Genomic DNA, 24635 nt, shown 5'->3' with positions numbered 1-24635 from the left:
CTGTTTTTTTTTCTAGCCGTCGCCATGTTCAACAATTACCAAACAGTCGGGACAAAAACCAATGAAAAGAAAAGTCGATAATGTAGTATCACATGAGAACAATGAAGTGAATTGATTTTTCATTGAAATGGCATAATTATTCAGGAAACCTAGGGTAAAGTGGTACAAGTTGGACAATGGTACAATTTGGACAGGGCTTTTCGTCTTGATAAATTTAGTACTTCATTTTTATTTGTATATTTTTAATGCTTTAGTTTTATAATTTGGTTCCTTGTGCTTAAAAACAAACTTTGTACTGTATTTATCAAGAAAAAAGCCATGTCCAACTTGTACCGGCGAATTGTCCAACTTGTAACACTAATTCCAAATTATACACTTTACCCCACTAAAAATAGTAAATGGAATTAAATTATTTCTTCAAGCTTATAGCTAATTTCATTCGCATTTTGAGGTTATTGGAAGAAAAATTAAGTTCTAAAAAAAGCTTCTGAACATCGAAGCTTTGCTAAATTTCCGCTAGGTGGTAGAGGAAGCCATCTTGGAAGCTACGCCTAATTTTGCACTATGCAATCGATGCAATCTGTTATTATTTCGACTACTCACCCCTTAAGGGGTAATATTTTTGTAGCATTTTGGAAATCTAAAGTTTCCGAGTTTTTGAACGTCACGCTGTTTGTCTGTCTGTGCGTCCAGCTGTCGGCCAGCTCTTGGAGCCAAACGATTACAGATAGAAACTTGGGACTTTCGGGGACTCCCTCTCACAATAAGTTTGAATAAAAACCCATGTTTTTTTATTCGTCCATTTCGTTCATACACAGAAATACCAAATCATTCCTAATAACGATTTTTCAAGGTCAATGGTTAAAAGGGCTCTAAAGAACGTATCTCTCGAGCTAATGGTGTTATTTTTGGATCTTTAGAAAGGTATCGAAATTTTTGATAAGCCTAAACCGGTTCCAATCGGTTATGAATCGTTAATAAACCAGTTATGAACCGATAAGTAATTTTTATCAGAAAATCAATTATATTACTCTTAAATCATATTGTGAGATCTCCTTGGAATTCTTGGCAAGTCTGAACCAATACCAAGTCGCTTATGAACCCGTTCATAACCGATATCTAATTTTTATCGGAAATTCGATGATATTACTCCTGAGGTATTTTGGGCAGTGTTTTGAGTGATTCAAATATATAAATCGGTTCAAATTGGTTGAGTACTGATAACGAACCGGTTATGAACCGGTAATTTTTATCCAAAAAATAGTTCTTTTGCTCTTAAAACTATTTTGGCGAATCTTTTGAGTGATTCATGGATCGCTACAAATTGGTAAATGGTGAATAATACGAAAGTACTCGCAATAGTAGCTAACAAAGCCTGGGATGCTTTGCTACCTCTTTTAGATATGTTGTTGAGATTACGGAGGCGGATTTTTCGTCCTTATACGAAAATTCTGTTGAATAATTCCTAATAATTGTTTTTTAAATTCAAAAGCGAAAAGCCTCTAGATAACGTATCTCTTAAGCGTATTATATCATTTTTATCTCGTTAGTAAGGTCTTGGAATTATTGCTAAGTTTGAGCCGGTTCCAATCAGTTATGAATCGGTTATGAACTGGTTATGAACCGTTAAACAATTTTTATCCGGAAAGTAGTTCTATTACTTTTAAAACTATTTAGCAAATGATTCGAAAGTACTATTTTTTAGAGATTACCTAAGCTGACATATCGTCCTTATACGAGAATACCGTTGAATCATTCCTAATAACGGATTTTCAAGGTCAAAGATAAAAAAGGCTCTAGAGAACGTATCTCTCAAGCGAATGGCGTCATTTTTGGTTTGTTAGAAAGGTCTTGGAATTTTCCATAAGTTTGAACCGGTTCCAAACGGTTATGAATCGGTAATGAACCGGTTATAAACCGATAAGTAATTTTTGTACGAAAACCAATTCTATAAATGTTAAAACTACTTTGGAGGATCTTTTGAATGATTTATGAATCGGTTCAAATCGGTTGGGAACCGGTAAACGATGCGAAAGTATTTTGATGTATAGTGTCTAAGTGAGGAGTTCGAGCATTTAGTTTATTCGTAGTTTCTTATAGGAGTGTAGTTAAAAAAAATTATAAATAGGTACTTAATAGTAAATGCGCTCAATAAAATAAACCTAAATTATTGTCAATAGAAATTGGACTTGATCCATGGAGAGCAATTGAGGGTTAGAGACATCTTCTTTTTGCATTCCAATTAAATATTTTCCATTTGGAATATTGAGAGGAGTGAACATGCATTGACGCATTTTATTGCGTTTTCGTGTTTTCAGAATGGAAAAGGTGATGAATAATTCCTCAGTCACATCAAGCAATAACACAAATGCGAGTCTGAGTCGCAGCAATAGTCGAACGAGTTCCAATTCAGAGCTCGAGAAGGAGCTCATTGAGTTGGAGATAGGTGATGAGGGGGCGGGAAATGCAAAGGTAGCAGCAAAGGAAATTCTTACGACAAAAAAGCGTATCTCTAGTAGTCGAACGCCCACGAGAAAGGCTAAAAGAGTACGTTTCTATCGCAATGGGGATCGTTTCTATCAGGGAATTGTTATTCCTGTGTCAAATGATCGGTATCGGTCATTTGAGAGTTTAGCGGAGGATCTTACGAGGCTACTAGAGGATATTGTGAAGGTACCTGGAGCTGTAAGGAATATATTTACGTTAGATGGAAAGAAGGTGGTGAGCCTCGATGATCTCGAGGATGGAAAGAGTTACGTGTGTTCGTGCAATACGGAAAATTTCAAAAAAATTGACTACAATTCGCAGCCAAATAATAAAAATAACAATCGTCTATCGAGGTAAGTTCAATTCCATTCACAATTTTTTTTTTTGCTGAATTTTGCCTCTGTTAAAAATAATTTCCTCCACAAATTGCAAGTGCTGATTTCTCGGGGAAGCCCCATGAAAAATAGTTCAAGGTGTTGGAAAGTCAATTTTCACGTCAATCGCGAATGAAATTTCCTGTTAACCCCTAAAAGTTGTTTTTTTTTTACTTCTTTGAGTTGTCTTAAGCACGAATTTCAGTAGTTTATGACTATTATTATTTCCCATACATATTATGCAATCCCCAGAAATATGTTGAGAGAATAATTCCAAGCTCGTCAATTTTATTTTCTGCTTTACTTTGAGCCAAATACAATGAACACGCAGTATTTTTTGGCTGTGAAATTGAGAGGTGTGGGTGGTTAGAGAACACAAAAAAGAACCTCATCTGCATTTCAATGTCCATAAAAAAACCGCTATGTATTAAATTTTCTCCAATCATCCTCCTGTGAATGTATTAATCATTTGGGGACTTGTAAGTTTAACATTTTTGTTGTTTTTCTTTTTAATTGAAATTGAAATTTAGGAGAGGGAAGGGTAGAATTGTAAAGCATTCTTAAATAAGTCACATAATAGCTTTTTAAGATCAAGAAACAAAATAAAACAACGTTAGAAAAAATTGAGTAAAAAATATTAAGAAATCTTGTTAATATTAAAAACTGCATTCAGCGCCACTTGCGGTCATTAGAGAAAACTCATTTGTTCTGAAAAGTCAATTATTATTACAATTTTCTTTTGAATGTCGCTCAAAAAACATTTATCAATTCTAAATAGAAATTTTTTTTCAACAACGATTTATTTCAAATTATATTGATAACATTACAAAATTTTTAACAATAAAATTAGTGTTCAGCGTTACTACACTTTTCAACTTTATACAATATTCAAAAGTTTTAACATGAATTTTACAAAGTTTGGTTTATAAAAATAGTGAAGAAGAAAATTAGGAATAAAAACTTCATAAACTGTATTCTTATAAGAATTAAGACGAGGTGGAGTCCATAACCTCAAAAATTTGTTTTGTACAATTTGAAGTTTAGAAATGTGTGTTTTAGCACAATTTCCCCAAACTGGGCAACCATATAAAAGGAATGCTCTGACAATGGCTGTTAGAACAAGCATTTTATTTTTTTTTGAAAGTTTAGATTTTCTATGAATTAAAGGATAAAAAATTTTGATGCATTTTATCGCTTTTTCCTGAGAATGGTGGATATGCTCTTTCCAAGTTAAGGGTGGATCAAAAACAAGGCCAAGATATTTTGAACTACAGGACCAATGGATATTAAATAGAAATTAAATTTAGTAAAGATCTTAGAAGAACAAAAATTTGGCACCCGAATTGAATTTAACTAAATTGAAATTGTTGTGATGTTCAGAAGAAGAAGAAGGGTGCGAAAAAAAAAGAAAAGAACGAAAGGAATGTGAATGTTTATAGCTCCGCGGCATACCTTTTAGATCAGGAAAATTTCATAAAGTCGAAATTTACATCCTTTTCTCTCTTAAAAGTTTTGCATTATCTTACTCTTTCGCACTCTTCCTCTTCTTCTTCTGAGCATCATACCAAATTAAATTTAGTTCAGTTCAATTTTGAGTCTGAAAGAAAAAGATAGACTTATACAAATCTTTTAAGAATGATAAGGACCCGAATTTTAATTTCACGAAATTTTACCGATCTAAAAGCGGTACTTGCGGTGATTACTTAATTACTGATGATTACTGAAAGCTTAGGTGTCCTGAAAAGTTAAGAATAACACAAACACTTTTGAGTGTTAATACCTTTGAATATCTTTGGAAGTGCTTAAATTTTGTCAGTAAAAAATCAATATTTGTTACGGAACATCGTTCAGCACCCTTAGCAGCACCCCTAGCGATGACTTGACTAACTTAGACTGTTCTGAGAAGTTGGCAAAATTTATGCTACTGCTCGAACTCCACGAGAAACTGGTTTCCACAATCCATTTAGGAACTTTTCACTATTCTGGCCTTCAAACAGCAAGAGATATTTACTTCCGGTCTTTAATGACCCCCCTCCTATAAATCAACAATCTCTAGCGAATTGACATACTCAAATTTCTCCCTACCCCCTTCAAATGAACATTTCGTCTTTCGACATCTTTTACAGGAAAAAATCGCCATTTTGAATTATTCAAGAACAAACCCCATAGCAAAAGAAAGCGGAATAGGAATAATAAGCGAAAAATTCCTCGGAATTTTCCAGTATTTTTCCTTGAAAAAATCCATGGAAATATTCCATAATAGGTTCCAAGGAAAATTTGATGGATTTATACTGGATTTTTTTCTGTGGAATATATGTATCCATGGAATGTTCGTGGAATTTATGTGGATTTTTTCCACCTAAATAAAATGGAGAAAAAATGAAGCTGTCACATGCACCTCGTGATTTTACTTTCGAATATTAAAGAAATAGCAAAGATCACGGGGATTTTAATAAGTTTTACTGGCGATAACGAATTACCACTTTAGATAATAAAAAACTATTTTATAAAAATAAATATTTTTTCATAAAATATATATTAAATGGCATAAAAACGGTATTATTTTAGGTTGGCGACCTATTTAATGTAATCACTTCACTATTATGTACACGAAACGCAGTGTCGCATAATTAATTATATTATAATTCGTCGCAGGAGTCACTAAAAACGTTTGCGGAAGGTTTGGAAATAAATTAACCACGTTGGCACAACACCATTTTTTGTTTGACATTCGAGAAAAAAAGTGGAAAAAATCATATAAAACCCTATGGAAAGATAGTGGAAATTTCCATATGATTTTTCCAGCTAATCCCGCGGACGTTTCACGTTTGATTCTCCATATAAATGTTCCATGGAGTTCCGCGGAATTTAACGCTGGAATTCCAGTGGATCGTACTTGACATTCCATAGCTAACTATAATTCCTATGAAATTTCCGACTAAAAAATTTCATGGAAAACTTGCTGGAATTTTAGCGTCAAATTCCGCGGATTATTGCAATTTGGACGCTAGTTTTCCACTGAAATTTCCGCGGAATTTTGCTATGGGGAAGTTTAACCACCCTGCGAGCGGGACTAACTTTCAACCGATTTGATCAAATTTAGATTTGTTTGAAAGGTCTTAAAATTCCAAAACCCCCCCCCCCCCGATTGCATCGATCACAAAAGGCAAAGTATCAGTAATAGATTTATGCCGAAAAATACTGTTTTTCGCGTTTTTTTTAGTGTTCCGACCCATATAAAATTGAAACGGTAAGAGATATTGACTTCTGGTGTTTGTTGACCCCGAAAAATGAAATTATGTAGAAACTAATCTTTTTTCTGTCCCTTTCCCTTTGTTTGGTTCGTATCCCCTTCAAATACGTCAAAAATGATGTTGCTATAATTTTTCATGAAATTGATGAACTTTTATTAGAAAACTAATCAAATTGTAAAAAGGGAGGATAAGTGCCGTGACTTCAAAACACCACTCATTGTGATTAGATAAGATTTAAATGTTGCAAGAAGTACTTTATTTTAAGAAGAAAAAACTTTGAGAAGCACTTTATAAACCTGCTTAACTTAAAAAAAAATATATTGCAGTGAAAACTTTTTTCTGAAAATGATTGTCAAGACTGATAAACACAACTAAGAGATTTAGCATATTTTTCAAAGATTGAAATAAAAAAAAATTAACTTTCAAAATAAAAAATTATCTACTTATAAATTCTAACCTCTAATATATTCTTCGTTTGAATTTTGAAGGTTAGGTTAGGTTAATTAAAATCACCAGAAAATATGCCAAAAAGCTTTTCATTCATCAATTATTGGAATTGAATCTTGAAAATTTTTAATATCCAAAATGTCTCATGACTTTTTTAGGTTAGGTGCAACATATAACCTAATTTTTATAATAACCTCTTTCTTTTTCGTCAATTTCCAAAACATGGTTAACTTGACCAGTATTCCCCTATAAACTTTTTTGCAGTTACAAAATGTTATAAATGATCATCTTAAGGAAACTCAATTTAAATGTAAAATTTGTCTGAGTGACATTTCCCAAAAGAGAATAATTCAATTTATATCTTTTTGTTTAGCACATTTTTTGTTCGAAAAGAACGCTTATGGCCATAATAAGCTATTAATAAATTTCGCATTGAGTTTATCTCTGTGATTAATCAAATATTTATTTAATTTGTCCAAAAGCCTGAGTGGCTCTCTCAAAAATATCGAGTAAAATTGTTTTATTGGTCTTTAACACACTTTTTCCCCTCATTTGGTAATTGTTACTATAATTCTTATTTTATTGCAACTCTAATAGTCATGATAACTCTTAATGGTTGAAGTGATTTCTACCTCGAAGAAGATATCAATTATTATGAGTTTTAACATAGATTATTTGTTTTCAGTAATTAACCGTGCGGTTTTCATTATTAAGTAATTATAGAGAAATATATAGGCATGAGGTTTTTTTTTTGTTTCTCAATGTCAGAGTCAGCAATTTTGTTGCAATTTGCGGAGGAAAAAAAAACAATAATAAAAATAGCTCATCCAAAGTTAAAAGGGTTAAAGAGGATTATTTTCCAAACCATTGATTTTGACCTAAAAATAGGTGAAAGAGTCATTTTCGCTTTTAACTTCTAACTTTCTGTTTTCTTCGCCAACGCAATTTTTTTCTTGTTTTTAGAGTCTACCGACCAAATTCACCACTCAAGAATGGCTCAAATGGAGTTAGTGTCGTGAAATTTGATGAGCGTGACCGGGTCGTATTTCCTCGAATAGTGACGATAATACGAAATGGTGTTAAACCGCGAAAGGTATATAAAGAAAAAAAAGCGCCCTTTCTATTGGGTTATCGCAATTAAAATGTCGTAAAATCATCCTTTTGTAAGGGAATTATTAGCAAAAGCTCTAGGGGAATATTTAAGGTTCTAAGAATCAAGTAACGAGCTTCTAAAATCCATTGGTTTTTCGATATCCAAGGAATACACATGAATGACCTTGAAATGACCTCTGTGAAGGATTTTGGAGGTTATAGATTTATACGAATGAAACGTTTATCTTGATTGCTTCTAAAATATGTCTAAAGATCAACGTAATCAATTAAACTGTTCTAATATTAGTTATTCTGCTCCGCAAAAAAGTTTTGGTAAGCTGACAAATGGATCTTGTTAAAATTTTCTCAAAAGGATCAATTTACTAGAAGAAAAGTTTACCAATTTGACAAAACTTTTCTTTCAGAGTAGAGTAGCAAAGTATTTACTAGTGAAACATTGCTATAAACGCAAAAATGTATCCACAAAATATGTCTAGAAGCAACAGCGTGTTCAAAAAACCCATAAATGATACTAGAAATGTGGAAACATATCTAAGACATAAGTAATTGTTTCTATAAACATGAAATGTTTCTAAAAACTGCAGAAACGCATCTATAAAACACGAAAAAATTTATCAAACAGTCAAAATAAGTCTAACAAACACTTAAACGTTTCTAAACAGCCAAAGCGCCTCTAAGAAACGCTGCAATGTTCTTAAGAATGCGGTGACGCTTCCAAGAAACACAGAAACTTATCTAAAAGGCAAGACATTTCTAAGAAACACGAAAATGTTTTTTGAAAAGCGAAAACGCATCCTAGAAGTACGGAAAGGTATCCAAAAGACATCTAGACGTAATCTAGAAACACGAATACTTTTTTAGAAAAACAAACACGTTTCTAAAAATGCAAAAAATGCTACCAAGAAACATAGAAACGTTTTTATAAGCGTTCATGCTTTTCTTGAAATCTGGAAACGTGTCTAGAAATACATAACGTTTCTAGAAATGCAAAAACGCAATTAAGGAGCGAAGAAACGTTTTTAGAAGCGCTCGTGTTTCTCTGAAAAACACAGAAACGTATTTAAAAACACGTAAACGTTCCTATAAACAAAAACACATCCAAGAAACACCAGAAATCATTCTAGAAGAGTTCGTACTTATCCAAGAAATACGAGAACACGTCTAGAAACACATACACGTGTCTAGGAACACGTAAACGTTTTTAGAAATGCAAAAACGCAATTAAGGAACGAAGAAATGTTTTTAGAAGCGCCCTTGTTTCTCTGAAAAACACAGATACGTGTTTAGACACACGTAAACGTTCCTATAAACACAAAAACACAACCAAGAAACACAGATCACATTCCAGAAGTGCTCGTGCTTATCCAAGAATACGAGAACGCGCCTAGAAACACATACACATTCCTAGAAACACGTAAACGTTTCTAGAAATGCAAAAACGCAATTAAGGAACCAGGAAATGTTTTTAGAAGTGCTCGTGTTTCTCTGAAAAACACAGAAACGTGTCTAAAAACACGTAAACGTTCTTCTTATCACAAAAACACAACCAAGAAACACAGAAACCATTCTAGAAGTGTTCGTACTTATCCAAGAAATACGAGAACGTGCCTAGAAACACATACACATGTCTAGAAGCACGTAAACGTTCCCATAAAAGCGGAAACCAATCCAAGAAACACTTAAATTATTCCATAAACTCGGGGTCGTATTCGAAATTATGAAAACGTTTTTTTAAAGTGAGAATACGCCTTGAAAAAATATGAAAGTGCATTCATAAAACATGAAAAAGTTTCTAGAAATAAGGAAATGCAGCCGAGAAACACGAATAAAGAAATACGTTCAAAACAAACACGAAAATGTTTTAAGAAACTCTCATATGTGTCTAAAATGATGTGAACCGTACTACAAGTCCGGTAACAGATCCAATAAATACATAAACGTTTCTAAGAATGCAGGGACGTTTCCAAGAAATACGGAAACGTATCCAAGAAACAAGGAAATTCTTCTAAAATCACGCGAACGTATCTAAGAAGTATGAAAGTGTTTCTTGAACTAAGATGTCTCGAGAAAACCGCAAAAACGTGTCTAAATGCAAACGTATTTCAGAAACATGGAAGTACAAAAACGTTTTTAGAATCTGAGAAGCATTTTCAGAAGCCCTCAAACGTGTTTAATAAATACAGGAATGTATCTGAAATAAGGAATCTCAACTAAAGACACAAAAACGTTCTCAGAAATGCAATGATACATTCAATAAATACATAAACGTTTTTAGAAACGTGAAAACGTATTGGGAAAATATGATAACGTTTATAAAAGTGCGAAAACGTATTTGAGAAACCCAGTAATTTATTAAAACGTGTACAAGAACGTTTCTAGAATCTGAGAAGCATTTCCAGAAGCCCTCAAGCGCGTTCAATAAATACGGGAATGTGTCTGAAACGAGGAATCTCAGCTAAACACTAGAACGTTCTCAGAAATGAAATGATGCATTCAATAAATACATAAACGTTTTTAGAAACATAAAAATGTATTGGGAAAATACAATAACGTTTATAGATATGCGAAAACGTTTTTGAGAAACCCGGAAATGTATTAATAAATGTACGGGCATGTTTATAGAAATACTGAAACGTTTCCAAAAGTTCTCAATAGCATTGAATGAATACAGAAACATAAACGTTTTTAAAGGATTAAAAACGTATTAGTAAAACACGATAACGTTTACAGAAGTGCAGAAACACATCTAAGGAACACAAAAGCGGTCTATAAATGCACAAAAATGTCCAAAAAACACGAAATTGTTTCTGGAAACCCGGAAAATCAATCAAAAAGAAGTGACTCTTGTCATACTCGCAAAATCATGACATTATGCAATAATTTTGAACTTTTTATTGTCCGTCGGTTCTCATGGTATCTTTTCTTTTGCTTAGATCGAATGATTCACGGAAACACTTTTTATTTTGATTTTATATTATTGTGCTGGATCTTTTGGGAAGGTTTATGCCCAACGCACAATAACTTTTGTTTAGTAAACATGTTTTTGACATTTCAATGAGAGTGAATGAGATCTAAATCTAGTCATCTCGCTCATTCTCATAGGAAATTTTGAAAACATGTTTACAAACAAAAGTTATTGTGCGCTGGTCATTAGCCACATTTAAGTTGGAGTTTTCGATGGTACTTCTGATTTTTAAAGTTAGCTATATACTTCGGGAGGGCAACACATATATACACAATAGACTAGATCGGGATTATCTTCTATGTGCCTTTTGGATTATACTCGAATTCTACAACTTTTTTTCTTTTTGCACTTAGGCAAAAACGTTTGTGTCGTGTTTTTGGTAGTTTGGTTGCTATTTCTCCGATTTTGTTGAACCAATTTCGTTCTTTACACAGAGAAAGTTAAAGACGATATTGAAGTTCAAATGAAAATCAGAAAATTATGAATAAAAAAGCGCATTATTGGCTTTTTTGGTGAATTTCAAGCAGGATTTGGCAAGGAAAAGGTGTCTGACAAATTTGTAAATTAGAACGTCTCTCATTGCAGGATGAAAATTTTGCGACATTTTAAGCACAGTGACCCATTAGACTGGTCTAATTCTCCTTATTTTCACGGTGAAGTTATTTATAATGTCTGAGGGGCTTGGGTTGGACTCTTAAATGCACTTTCAGATATTCCGTTTACTTCTCAATAAACGCAACAGTCCGAGTTATGAGCACGTGCTGACTGCAATCACGCAATGTGTCAACCTTGACACGGGATGTGTTAGAAAAGTATTTACACTGGGCGGATCACCGGTTCTAACCCTAGCGGATTTCTTTTCGCACGAAGATGTCTTCTTTGCGTATGGTAATGAAAGGGTAGGCAATGATGATTTTGATTTGGAGCTAGAGGAGAGCAAAACAATTAGGCAAACGAGAAAAACTCTGAGGAATGGTGTTGCTAAGGGTGGACCAAAGCCTAAGATGCCTGTTAAGAGTCACAATGAGACCTATGTTTGTCTCGAGGACAATTATGCAAATACTGGGACAGATATTCTACCGGCAGACATTCAGAATAGATACACAGTGGGACCAATTATTGGTGATGGCAATTTTGCAGTTGTGCTAAAAATCAAAGAGAAGCAGAGTGGTCAGGAGTTTGCCCTGAAAATTATTGACAAGTCCAAGTGTCAAGGGAAGGTAAGTAAGCGTTTTTCTTTACTCGCCCTATTGGTATATATTTTTCCAAAACATACAATTTCAGTGACTTTTTGAGGAAAAATTTTAGAAATTTACAAAAATTTCGGGAAAATTTCCAAAATTTCATAAAAGTTTCTTGAAAGTTTCCAAAATTTCAACTTTTTATTCAGGAGAACTTCAAATAAAAATATTTAATTTCTATTTAGAGAATTATCTTAAAGAATCATTTAACATTATTATTGACATTTTCAAAATTTCAGCTTTATCATTCAGAAGAGCATTGAGAAAAAAGAATCATAATTTTGGTTTGAAAATTGTCTTAAAGAATCATTTAACAGAAATATGAAAATTTCCAAAATTTCATAAAATTTTCAAAATTTCCAAAGTTTCAGCTTTATTATTCACAAGAGCCTCTGAGATGAAAAATCACCATTTTGTTTGCAAAATTATCTTAAATCAAGAAATGTGAAAATTTCGAAGATTTTAATGAAAATTTCATAATATTCCATGAAAATTTCCAAAATTTCACTAAGGTTTCATATAAATTTCTAAAATTTGAGCTTTATTAGAAGAACTTCAAGTAAAAAATTACACTTATTTGGGGAATTATCTTAAAGAATAATTTAACAGAAATATGAACATATCCATAATTTCATAAAAGTTTCGAGAAAATTTCCAAAATTTCAGTTTTATCAATCGGAAGAACCTTAAGCAAAAAATAACAATTTTGTTTAAAAAATTGCCTTAAAGTATTATTTAACAGAAATTCGAGTTTCCAAAATTTTATTTAAGAAATCAAGAAAATTTCCAAAGTTTCAGCTTCATCATTCAGAAGAGTCTCAATTGAAAAATCACAACTCTGTTTGGGAATTTATCTTATATCCAGAATTGCAAAGATTTCCAAAATTTAATAAAAATTTCCAAAATTTCATAAAAGTTCTTCAAAATTTCCAAAATTTCATAAAAGTTTCTTGGAAATTTCCAAAATTTCAGCTTTATTCAGAAGAATTTCAATTAACAAAATCACATTTTTGTTCAGAGAATTATCCTAAAGAATCATTTAACAGAAATTTGAACATTTTCAAAATTTCATGAAAATTTCGAAAATTTCAACTTTATTATTCATAAGAGGCTTCCGTAAAAACATCACAATTTTGTTTAAAAAATGATCTTGAATCAGAAAATGCAAAAATTTCTACAATTTAACGAAAATTTCAAAATATTTCATGAAAATTTCAAAATATTTCATGAAAATTTCAAAATATTTCATGAAAATTTCCAAAATTTCATAAAAGTTTCAAACTTTTCAAAGTGAAAAGCTGTGGAAAGTGCATTAAAAATAAGTTGCAAATCACAAATGAAAGTCAAGCTGAATAAACAATAAATCAATTGTCGAGAAATGAAGCAACATTTCTTCCGATTTTCTCACTCTAGGAGCACTACATTGATGCTGAAATCAGAGTGATGAAGAAATTGAGCCATCCACACATAATGGCGCTCTATATGGACATCGATACGCCGAAGAATACGTATTTGGTGCTGGAATTGGTTGAAGGTCTCTCAATTGAACTAATCTATAAATGCACTTCTATTGTTATAGATGATGCCTTATTTAATGCCTGCCAATTGTCTTTTATTTTCCATTCAGGTGGTGATTTATTCGATGCAATTACTCAAGTTACCCGCTTCTCTGAAGATCAATCGAGAATTATGATAAAGCACTTGGCTTCAGCAATGGCGTATCTTCATTCCCTTGGCATTGTTCACCGTGACATCAAGCCGGAAAATTTACTTGTAAGTTAAAGTCATTTATTTAACTAACTACACATTTTATTCATAATCCAATTTATAGAGATTTTCCGATAAAGCTAAATCTTTGTGGGGCTTAAAGTCAAGAAAGGTCGTGCATCATCAGTAGAACAATGATATCGCGATTTTTGTTACAGTGGATTTGCGTTATTTGTTTCGGGATTAAGAGGTTCTTGAATGAATTTCACGAAATCCAGGTGATCTATTCTTTGAGAGATTTCCAGAAGAAGACTGTTCAAAATTACATAGAAGAAGAAAACAGTAAAAAAATGATATTTTTAATATTTTTTATTTAAGATGCAAAATGATTCAGAAAATTCTATCGAACACTACAAAAAGAGTAATGAAAATCGAAATAAAATATTTTTTGATAGGCACTGAGAGAAATCCGAAAAAGTTAAAATAACATTCCGAAAATGTTAATTTTATCTTGCATTATTGATCCAAAATCGGTGTAAATATTACCTTTTTTAGGTGTATAATGGGTTAAAGTTAGCCTTTTTCATGTTAATTTTACCCTTAATAAAGTGTAAAATTAACATTAAAAAATGTTGATATATTTTTACATCTAAAGTGTTAAAGTTTCGAGGAAAAAAGTTAATCGCACCCCCTTTTTTTCTCAGTGTTAGAATTGATTTTCGGAATTAAATTACTTATCGGTTCATAACCGATTGAAACCGGTTCAGTTTTATCGGAAATTCCAAGACCTTTCCAAGGAGCAAAAATAGGATACCATTCGCATAGGAAATACACAATCTATAGCCTTTTTAATATTTAACCTTGAAAAATCGTAATTACGAATGATTCAATGATATTTTCGTATAACGACGAAATGTCAGCCTGGACTTTAAAACACACCTGAGCTCATTAAAAGTCAGGTAATATCGGAAATTTTGTGTTGATAATTCTAATGGAAATTACAGAGTCATACTGGTAACACTAATCCCGCTCATTCACGGTGCCATGATAAATATTTTTGCGCCAAAAAAACATAGGGTAATACAGTTTGCGAAATTCAAATAGGTATATCGAAATTGAAATAGGTAAGGGTATGGTCGGTGGGTCGGATCAACTTAGTATTATTATGTCAAGTAGAGGTCTACCCAACATTCATTTTTATCGTAGTGACCCGCACTCACTGTCGTGCGTCCGTGCATACTGGCCGTTAATTCAATTTCGTGGTATGAAAAAGTGCGAAATTCAAATAGGTATTTTTATTTTTTAATGTTTCTAGAACCATTCTTTAATAAGAAATGGTTTATATTGACAATAAAATGATCAAATCTGTCTTTTTTTCCAAATTAAAACCTTTCAACAGTAGGAAAATTTTATTTCAAAACGAGAATTTGTGGCTGATAGAGGCCATAAGCTTTTATGTAATGAAAACGGCTTAATCAAAGTAACATTATTTATCAATTCTTCAAGAAATAGGACTCCTAAGGACGAAAATACTGCACTTTTAAAGGTAATACCATGTTATCTGATATGGAATTGGTACAAATTTATTGCGAAGCGGTGACTTTTACTTATAAAACTTCTCAAATACTGGAAGGATATTGAAGTACCAATCACTACACGTCGCATCCGACAAATCCTGATGATTAAATACTGCCTGCAGTGAATAAAACCGCTAAAGAAACCACTACTTAAGAAGCACCATTTTGCCGCTCGATTGAAATTTGGAAAAAAAATAATTTCAATGGCAAATTTTGACGGATTGTTATAAATTGAACTTTTTCTCATCCGAAAAAATAATATTCCGTCACTTATGTGGGTGATTTCGGGTTCATTGATCATAATTTTTTTTCCATTTTTGAAGTCATGTACAATAGTAAAAAGTTATGAATTTACAACATATACGCAGAAGTATCTTATAAATTATCAAAATATTACCTTCTTCAGTCAATATTGCACTGGGAAATCTCAGCTACTTGATATATCACACAATATTACACGAATAATTAATTATTTTGCGCACACAAACAGAAACATGAAACAGTCTAGCCTCAAATCTTCGAAAATCCACTAGAGACAAATTCGGTGTTTTTTACCTTTAAGGACGATTGGGTCATATATGACCCATGAAAATTATTAAGCTTTTCTGAAAATACCAATAAACTGTAATTTTTACTTTGTTGAGAAATATTATGTATAGTTATTATAGTTCCTAGCCCCAAGAGGTTTTTGCTTAAAAAAATAGAAATTTAAAAATATTAAAATTCAAGCACCAACGTGAAAACTTGAAAATTCGTTATATTTGAGCTCAAATATTTTTTATATAGCAAATAGCTGGAGATTTGCAAAAAATATTCTAGATTCCTACATCTTTCTACTTTGTGATTTTGTAAAAACATTAGAAAGAAATAACTTCAAGTAGTCAGGAAAAATTATTTTCTCTATGGGTCACGGGTGACCCAGTCGTCCTTAAAGGGTTAAAGCGTCTGGAGATGGTTTTGAATTAGGACATTTACCCTACATTTATTGGAAATTAAAAACAATTGTAAATAAACTTCTAATAGTAGGCAATTCATATCGAATACTTTCAATCCATTTTCACTTAAGCCAGAACTCCCCGTATATAATGACCAACTTCAGTGGGTTTTCAAAACCTAAGAGATCATTAGCCTCAATATTAAATAAAATGCATAAACGCTATAGGGTGAATGGTGGAAAGCGAGACATTTAAGAAAAAATTCAATTTCAAATGCATTTTTAAACTGAATAAATAATTATTTTTTACCATTTTTTTGTATCATGGGATTCTTTGACAAATACTTTAGCAGTATCTTATCAGTTGTTATTAAATATTGCAACGGGAAAATCGGAAAATTCACGGAAATTAAAAAATAACACATTTTGAAAAGATGGACAAAATTTTGGAAAGTTGGACAAAAAGTTTTGGAAAGTTGGACATAGAGATATTAATGACAAAATATCATACAAAATATGTAGAAAATCAAATGTTGGGGGTTTTTTTGTACATTGGATGGTTATGCTAATCCCTCCTTTATGTCCGGGTAACAGTTGCGGAACGCTAATTACCAAGAACTTCCTAGATGTCCAAGCAAAAAAAGGTTCTGTAAATTTCACAGACGCCTCGCGCTGTCCAGCAGTTATAGCTTTAAAGCGGATGCAACTTCTTAGCAGATTTGGATACCTCATCCGGCCAGGTCCTTTTCCACTTGCTTTGGGAGTTCTGTAGAGGCTCCTCTTTGTCTTTCTCCAGGTGTTTTTGCGGTATTTACTATCCATTCTGTCAGAAAAAGTGGTCTTCGGAATCTGGAAATCCTTGCAGCCTTTTCCATGAGATTTTCTCCTTATCAGCTGCTAACTGCTGTTGCAACTATTTCTCCGGGTACTTGAGGATCTTTGTCGTCCTTGTTAACATGATTTCACTGCACAAAACCACCAAATTCATTAACAAAATCAACTTGTCCAAGATTTAATAAAACTTGTTGTGAAAGCAACGCGTAATTAAATCACTTTTCTATCCTTTTTAAATCCAAATATTTATATTAAATTAAAATTAATTAAAATTAAATTAAAATTAAATTAAAATTAAATTAAAATTAAATTAAAATTAAATTAAATTAAATATTTACAAATATTTTTTATTCACCTTTTAAATGGATGTGTGTCCTTCGATTTTCACTGCGGACTTAACAATATTTCACAAATTATGCCGAAAAATCAAAGAAACCATGAGAAACAGAGAAAATGACAACTACCGTGTCAAGGTTATGAATATCACGCATGCAATGCATTTTTTAAATTCTTCTTGCAAGTCACCCTTTGATTGTTTTATAACGATTTTTGCATTTTTAACTTTTAAAATAATCACAAAATTAGGCTTAATAATCTTTTTATCGAAAATTGAAATATTTAAATGATTTATTATCAAGTTTAAAGGAGGTGTCTCACATTCCACACTGCTTTGTCCAACTTTCCAAACTGTCTCGCTTTAGGCAAATGACCCTACAGTAGACTCTCTCTCAATCGGGAATATGGGGCAAAATGTCATCCGGTTTAGCGATAGAATTGAGCGTGAAAGCCTTTGTAAATTCCACAAAAAGCACTCAATTATAAAGAATCACGATAAAATAGGAAGAACTACAGTGAATTTGAGCGAATTAGCTTCATAATTAAACGTGAAAATTGTCAACAAAATTTGTTGCCCGATTGAGTGAGAGTCTACTGTATATCCTTTTGAAAATCCGTTGTTTGGCCTCGTTTTTTTTCGGTTTTCAATGTTGAAAAGATTGTGTGAGGCATATTTCTCCGCCTTTTGAGATAAATTTGGATTAATTTGAAAGGTCTTTGAATTCTGGACAAGTTTGAATGGGTTTCAAGCGATTCTGGATCGGTAAATTCGAACAAGTTTTGAGGTTATTTAAGTATTAGTTCTGTTTGAAGTACTAAATTCTCGAATTTTACTGAAAATTGGATCGTTTTGTTCCAGGTAAAATTGGATGGTAATGGGATGGTGATGGAATTGAAATTAGGGGATTTTGGACTGGCCTGCGAAGTGACTGAACCTCTTTTGGCTGTTTGTGGCACTCCGACTTACGTAGCGCCTGAGATTCTCATGGAAACTGGATACGGACTGAAGGTAAGTGCAGTATTTTTTTTTCTCACAGCAGCTGTCGACGCGCAAGGATTCTAATTGTTTGTGGATTTGGGTAGATTGATGTTTGGGCTGCTGGCATTATTCTCTACATTCTTCTCTGTGGCTTCCCACCGTTTGTCTCTCCGGACAATCAACAAGAGCCCCTCTTCGATGCCATTCTCTCCGGCGTCTATGACTTTCCGGAACCCTATTGGAATGACATTGGGGAGGGGGTTCGCGATCTCATTGCAAATATGCTTCAGAGTGATCCAGATCTCAGGTTCTCGAGTGAAGACATTCTTGATCATTATTGGGTGCTCAATGAGGAAAGTAGATGAGATGAACTGATGAGGAAGTAGTTTTTTCTTTTTGATTTTTGCAAATTACTTTATCTTTCCTCTGCATTTGTGTGAGAAAAAAAATGTAGGAATTTATATATAATGTGCACTATAAAAAAGAAACTGACTGTAGATAGTGAAAAAGCATATAAATAGCAGTGAAATTGAACAGGACTGTATAACACACAAATGTAGCATTAGGAAGCGCATGTGAAATGGGAAAAGGAGAAGTTTTTTTTTTTAGACTGCGAGAAGGAAAAAAATATCAATTGGGTGGATGAAAAGTTGCAAGATGCTGAATGGTAGTATTCCTATTTAGAAAAAAAAAGAAGTCCGTAATATATTGAAGAAAAAAATACAAAAGAACCTGTAGCTCCGTAGAAACAGATAAAAAAAGAACATTGATTAGAAAACTATTGCTATGTGCATTTATATTATGAATAATTACATATTTATCCTACATGAAACCCAACACTACATAAGTATTACGAAATCTAATGAGTAATTATATATTTTTACGTATAATCAATATTTGAAGAAAAAGAAAACCAAACAATGAGATATCAAATGGAAAATTCCAATTTACCAATTTCTCATACAAAACAATCTAATATATATTTTGTAAAAATATTTTTGCCTATTATTTCTTTTACAGTGCAAAGGAAAAAGAAAATACTTTATGCGAACTTTGTTTTTTTCTTTTTAAGTTTTTTTTTTGTTTTTAAGAAAGATCCTTCCGTCTAAGTTTCGTTTTCAAAATCCTATTCAGTGGTTCTGTTATAAAATAAAAGTGAGCTTTTAATTTTTGGAATGTCAGTACTGAAAAGTGTGACAAATCCTGACAGGAAAAATAAGCCACGCCCCTTTTCGTTAAACTTAAAAAATACGGTAAATGTCTATAAACATTTATTCAAAATAGAATATTAAGTTCTAAATCATGCATGAACTTATCGTTAATAACGAAATGATTTTCGTGCTGCCGTAAGACTTCTATGTATTGGAAGCAATTTTCGTAAAAATTTGATTTTTTAAGGAAATCATCTGCAATTTTATGTGGAAACGTCAAAATTCTGTCAAAAATGTAATTTTATAACGAAAATTACTCTCAATGTATAGGGGCGTTCATGAACAAATACATTAAAAAAAAAAACTAAAAATGAAATAGGGTAAGTGTGCCAAATTCCGGCCAGCTTGCAATTCCGGCCACCTTTTTTGTTCTTCGAATTTCCATGAAGTTTTACATTTTACGTACTCTAGAGATTATACAATGCAAAAGAATAACAAAAAATGTAGCTTCGACAAACGAGATGACGTGAAAAAGGCATTGGAAGAACTCCCGAAGAGTAAGGAACAATGAAGGTGGCCGAAAGAGGGCACCAAAGCTATGTCTATATTTTTATTCATTTTAAAATGTATTAAGAATGATTTTAGAGTAAATAAAGACGGTAAACTCTTTACAAGGTTCCAAGCAACACTCTTGCAAAAGAAAGAATAAAAAATCAATTTGTATTTAAAATATTACATTTTAAATTTGAGACTTTGACGCTTGCATGCAACTATGCCGAAATTTGGTACACTTACCCTAAGTGAAAAACCAATTTTCCCTAAAATGATTGGTGAAAAATCCAAATATACAAAGTTTTAAAGCTCTTAATAGTTCGTATAATGTTAAAATTTATTTCAGTGAAATTTTCAAGATGAATTTCGGCTCTTCTAAATGTATTCAGAAGTTACTATTAGAAGTTACAGATACATTCGAAATTCATATAGAAGTACTATAGATTTGTAACTTCAAATAGTTATATTACACCAGAAGACTCCGATTTTTCACCAAATAAAATTTTCGTACATTCAACGACTTAAAAATCAGTATGTACTCTAATTACGGCTGTTATTACTTCAAAAGAACATGATATGGAGCATTCAAATTTTGGCGTTGTTATTCGAAATTGCTCTTTCGAAATAAAAATGTCCCACTGAACTTTATCCCGGCTTAGTTTTACCTATTTTTCCGGCACGTAATTTCTCCCCGTTTGAAGTTTGAAAACTCTGCACAGCTTATTTCGAATATTTCGAACATTGAAACTATACAGAATGCCTCTGTTTAGTAATAAACCTTTCGAAGAGAAAAAGCTATTCCAAAACCACGCTAAACCTTTTCGAAAATCGATCAGAAATCTATAATTCAAGTTCACATATTCGCCGTTTTACCGCTGGCTGTCCTTCCATTCCGCTTCGAATTTTCGGTATTCTTGACACTTCAATCGTGATCAACGTCAATAAAAAAAATGAAAACGTTTATTGTAAAAAGTGATGAACTTCTTTTCATGAACCTACTCACCTTTATGCAACTCGTCGGTTTAAATTTTTGAATTCATAACGAGTTCTTATGTAAAATATTTTTGCGCCAAAAAGACATAATAGAAAGAAAAACTCTCATAAAAATAAATTGTCTTCTTGATATCTTTGTCGGAAGACGGATAACTGTTCACTAAACACCCTTTTACTTGAATCTTGCGGAAATATGAAGAAATTTAAAGAAAATATCATATCAAATGACACAAATAACTCACTTGACAAACGTCTGGCGGCGCTGCGTTTGCAAAAAATCTCTAAAATGCGACAAAATATTTTCTTCTTTAATTTATGCTTATTAGCAGGTCGTCTCCCTTCTTGTAATATGTACTTTTGTATTCCTTATTAACGAAAATAGTGTTGTACAAAAGGGTTTTTCTCAAACTTATCCTAAATTTTGAGACAGCTCAAAAGAATATGAGTCTTCCAGCTCAAAATTTCATCCCAATGTTTTTGTTGTAATATCGACAATTATTCACTATTAACTGTAATCAACTAAATTATAAAAAGGATTTTTTTTGTGAAAATGACTTAACTTAAGGAATTAGGCAATTTTCACATTAAAAACCTCTCATTTTCTCTACGTGAATTTTCGCGGCATTTCGAAGAATCCCAACTGGTACAACCAAATTCACTTCGGCTTTCATTTTAGCTCAGGCCTGCCCTAGAGGGTATTTGCTTCATTCAAAACTGGAGTTTAAAACTTCGAAGGTCGGTTTCGAAAGCTAAAAACTATACTTTTTTACTTGTCATTTAATCGGCATGAAGATCAAAGTACTTCGTGTTCGAATTTCGAAAATTTCGAAAATTTCGAAAATTTTTACGAGTGTCAAATTGCCTCTGTTTTTGCTTTTGGCGTGGGAAAAATCAAAGCACAAGGGCTCATTTAATTATAATTCTACTCGTAATTAAAGATTATATTCTTTTAACAGCTTCTTTATGTGATCTTTAATAATTTTTTCAAACATTGTGCGGAAATTCAGTTTGGAAATTCGAAACTGAATTAGAATTCTTTGAACACCAAAAGACTTTTTGTGCAAATACACTTTTATACTTTTTATCCAAGATACTTCTGAAGAATTAAACTCCAGCTGTGAATCGGAAGAATGCGGTATTCTTATTTCGAAAGAGAAATTTCGAAAAAATATCCTTGTTTAAGTAGGTCATTAAAGATCGGTTTTAGAAGTTGAAGATAACATTTGAACTTCTTCTTATTAAATCCAAAATTTCCAGAAGAAAGCCCATAATGATTTCCTGTTTTGTTTAGAAGTGTAAGCTGTGGAGATTTTCACTTTGTGACGTTTGCAATGAACGTAATTTTCTATGTCCACTCTACTGATCATTTTCGAAAGAAAAATAATTATCAAATTATTCAAATTTATCATTTCTTTTATTTCTTCTTGAAATGTTTACTACTTTTTTAATATTTTTTTCTCATTTGAAGTTTACATATATTTTTTTAGGATTGTGTTTTCGAAAAGAGGCGTGGCTTATTTTTATCATATTGAATGTTTTAGATATCGCTTAAAAATTCAGTAGAACTATTTGGCATAACATATTACTACGGTTTTTTCCTAAAAAAAAATTCAAAATCAATAAAAATATTTAAAAAAAAACCTTTAACCCTTTAAGGACGAGAAAGTCAAAAATCGGGGGTCAGAAAAAATCATTTTTTCTGACTTTTTAGAGCAAAACACAACTTTGGATGACCGTAGGAAAAATTTCATTTTTGGGTCACAGGTGACCCAATCGTACTTAAAGGTTTAAATGATGTACTAAAAAAAAAACTGAAAAAAAAGAAAAAAAGGAAAGATCGCATAAAGTAAAAAATTATGCTAAGACCCTTAAACCAATGCCCAGAATATCTGAAAGACGACTTTTTTATATAATTTTCTTTCTGAAATGAAAATTAATTGCGGAACAATAATTTAAAGAAAAATAATAAAAGATATTTAGAAATAAAAAAAATGCCTGCGATTTTGGATGGGGATATTTTGTTTTTATAAATATATTTTACAATTAGGTCTAGTGCAGTAGGAATTGTACATTTTGTAATTGATTTTTTATTGTGAGAATAATTGGAAAAACAAATCAGGGAAGGGATATAACAAAAAATTTAATAAGGAAGGAATTATTCCAAATTTTGCATTATAACATTAATCCAATTTAGTGAGCTCTATCACTTAATAACTTCCTTATGCTGAATGATTGCAATCGTGCAAAATCTTTTTTTTTTGTTGCTAATTTTTGTTTTATTTCTAGATGATAAATATTAAAAAAAAGAAAGAAAAAAACATTCAAAGAAAAAATGACTTCCAATGTTTCTTTAGACGAGAGAAAGATGATTGTGGTGAAAATGGTATAAATAATGTGAAGTAGAGAAGATTTATCAACGAAAGAGCTGAAGGTGTATTCTTGTAAAATTTGCATATTTATTTACTGAAAAAAATACTATATATATTTGTTAATTTATTTTTCCTTTTTTTATTGCATTCTCAATGAAACTGATACGAAGAAAAGTAATTAGAATTTGTGTATAAATAAAATATAGCATTACAATAAAGACGCTTTTATTTGCAATTTCGTACAAAGACTGTTAATTTTCAAAAAAATAAATCTTCGTTGAGTTTTTTCCGATTTCCCCAATTCAGGAAGTGCCAGAAGGTAGGCAAAAGTTGGAGAAACCCGTTGGTCCGATGAGTCATTCGATAAATTTATGGAATGTTTCCCTCACAAAAGCGCGTCATTCAATTCAGAGAATTGTGTTCTACCTTCTGAGAACATATCACGCGTTTTCCAGCAACGTAAACACGCCTCAATTAGTGCTGGAATTCTCCTGGACAGACAATATTTCTCACTCATGGAGACTTTTTGTCCCAGAGATTTCCCTTGTCTCCGAACAATACGAGGTAAAATTGTAAAAAAAAAAATTGAAACTAAAAAAAAACTCAATAAAAACCGAAAAAAGCATAATTTGAAGATAATTGTTTCTGCTGAGAAAAGATTGACAAATAATTTGCATATCTTCCAAGAAGCTAAGTATTAAAATATTATTTCATGGTTATTTTGTGACTTTTTTTGCCAATTGTTAGTAAAATCGCTAAAAATCCAAGGTAATGTGCTTCAGTCAATACTGTTTATTGTGTCTTTTGTGGAATTTTAAACAAGAGGAAGCAATTTTTTATTGTCTCGTTGAAAAATGCGAATAATTCAGATAAATTGTCGAGAAGAAATCATAAAGTGGAAAGGATTTAAACGTTATAATTAAAAAAAAGAAGCATCAATTAAATAGAGCTTTGTTCTAACTTCTGAATATGTTTTTTCACAAAGTATAATGCTCATTTGTATGAAAAACACTCTTTTAATTTTTCTGATTAAAAATTCATAACTTCAGTAAATACAATGCAGTAACTGCGAAAAATAAAAAAGTTTTTTTTTTGTCATGTAAACGAAATTTTAAACCTAGTGTCCATAAGAAATCATTATTCGAAACTACAAGATATTCGAACTTATTTTCGAACAAATCAAAAGAGTCTAAGCTCTAAAGAAAAGTTCACGGATTTGCCAATAGGGCGCTGATTTCATAAACAATTTGAATGGTTGATATATTTAACACTTAGAAGTCCGAAGTGGCATTTAAGGCGAATTTCTTTTTTTTATACATTTT

At 31.9% G+C, this 24635-nt stretch overlaps 1 protein-coding gene across 1 annotated transcript in view; it reads left to right on the top strand.

Moving 5' to 3' along the window:
- Nucleotides 1-23548, top strand: part of LOC129798710 (serine/threonine-protein kinase GL21140) — a 30397-nt gene extending 6849 nt beyond the window's left edge. Inside the window, exons 2-8 of the mRNA XM_055842003.1 lie at nucleotides 2319-2840; nucleotides 7526-7655; nucleotides 11351-11860; nucleotides 13295-13415; nucleotides 13509-13654; nucleotides 18129-18278; nucleotides 18353-23548. Coding sequence (XP_055697978.1) covers nucleotides 2320-2840; nucleotides 7526-7655; nucleotides 11351-11860; nucleotides 13295-13415; nucleotides 13509-13654; nucleotides 18129-18278; nucleotides 18353-18613 — 1839 coding nt within the window. The 5' untranslated portion in view covers nucleotide 2319 and the 3' untranslated portion in view covers nucleotides 18614-23548. The remainder of the gene's footprint in view (nucleotides 1-2318; nucleotides 2841-7525; nucleotides 7656-11350; nucleotides 11861-13294; nucleotides 13416-13508; nucleotides 13655-18128; nucleotides 18279-18352) is intronic.
- Nucleotides 23549-24635: the final 1087 nt, after the last annotated feature.

The sequence above is a fragment of the Phlebotomus papatasi genome, chromosome 1 (assembly GCF_024763615.1).
Source record: "Phlebotomus papatasi isolate M1 chromosome 1, Ppap_2.1, whole genome shotgun sequence".
Lineage (NCBI taxonomy): Eukaryota > Metazoa > Arthropoda > Insecta > Diptera > Psychodidae > Phlebotomus > Phlebotomus papatasi.
Note: the sequence above shows the minus strand (reverse complement) of the source record. Positions and strands in the feature narration are given on the sequence as shown.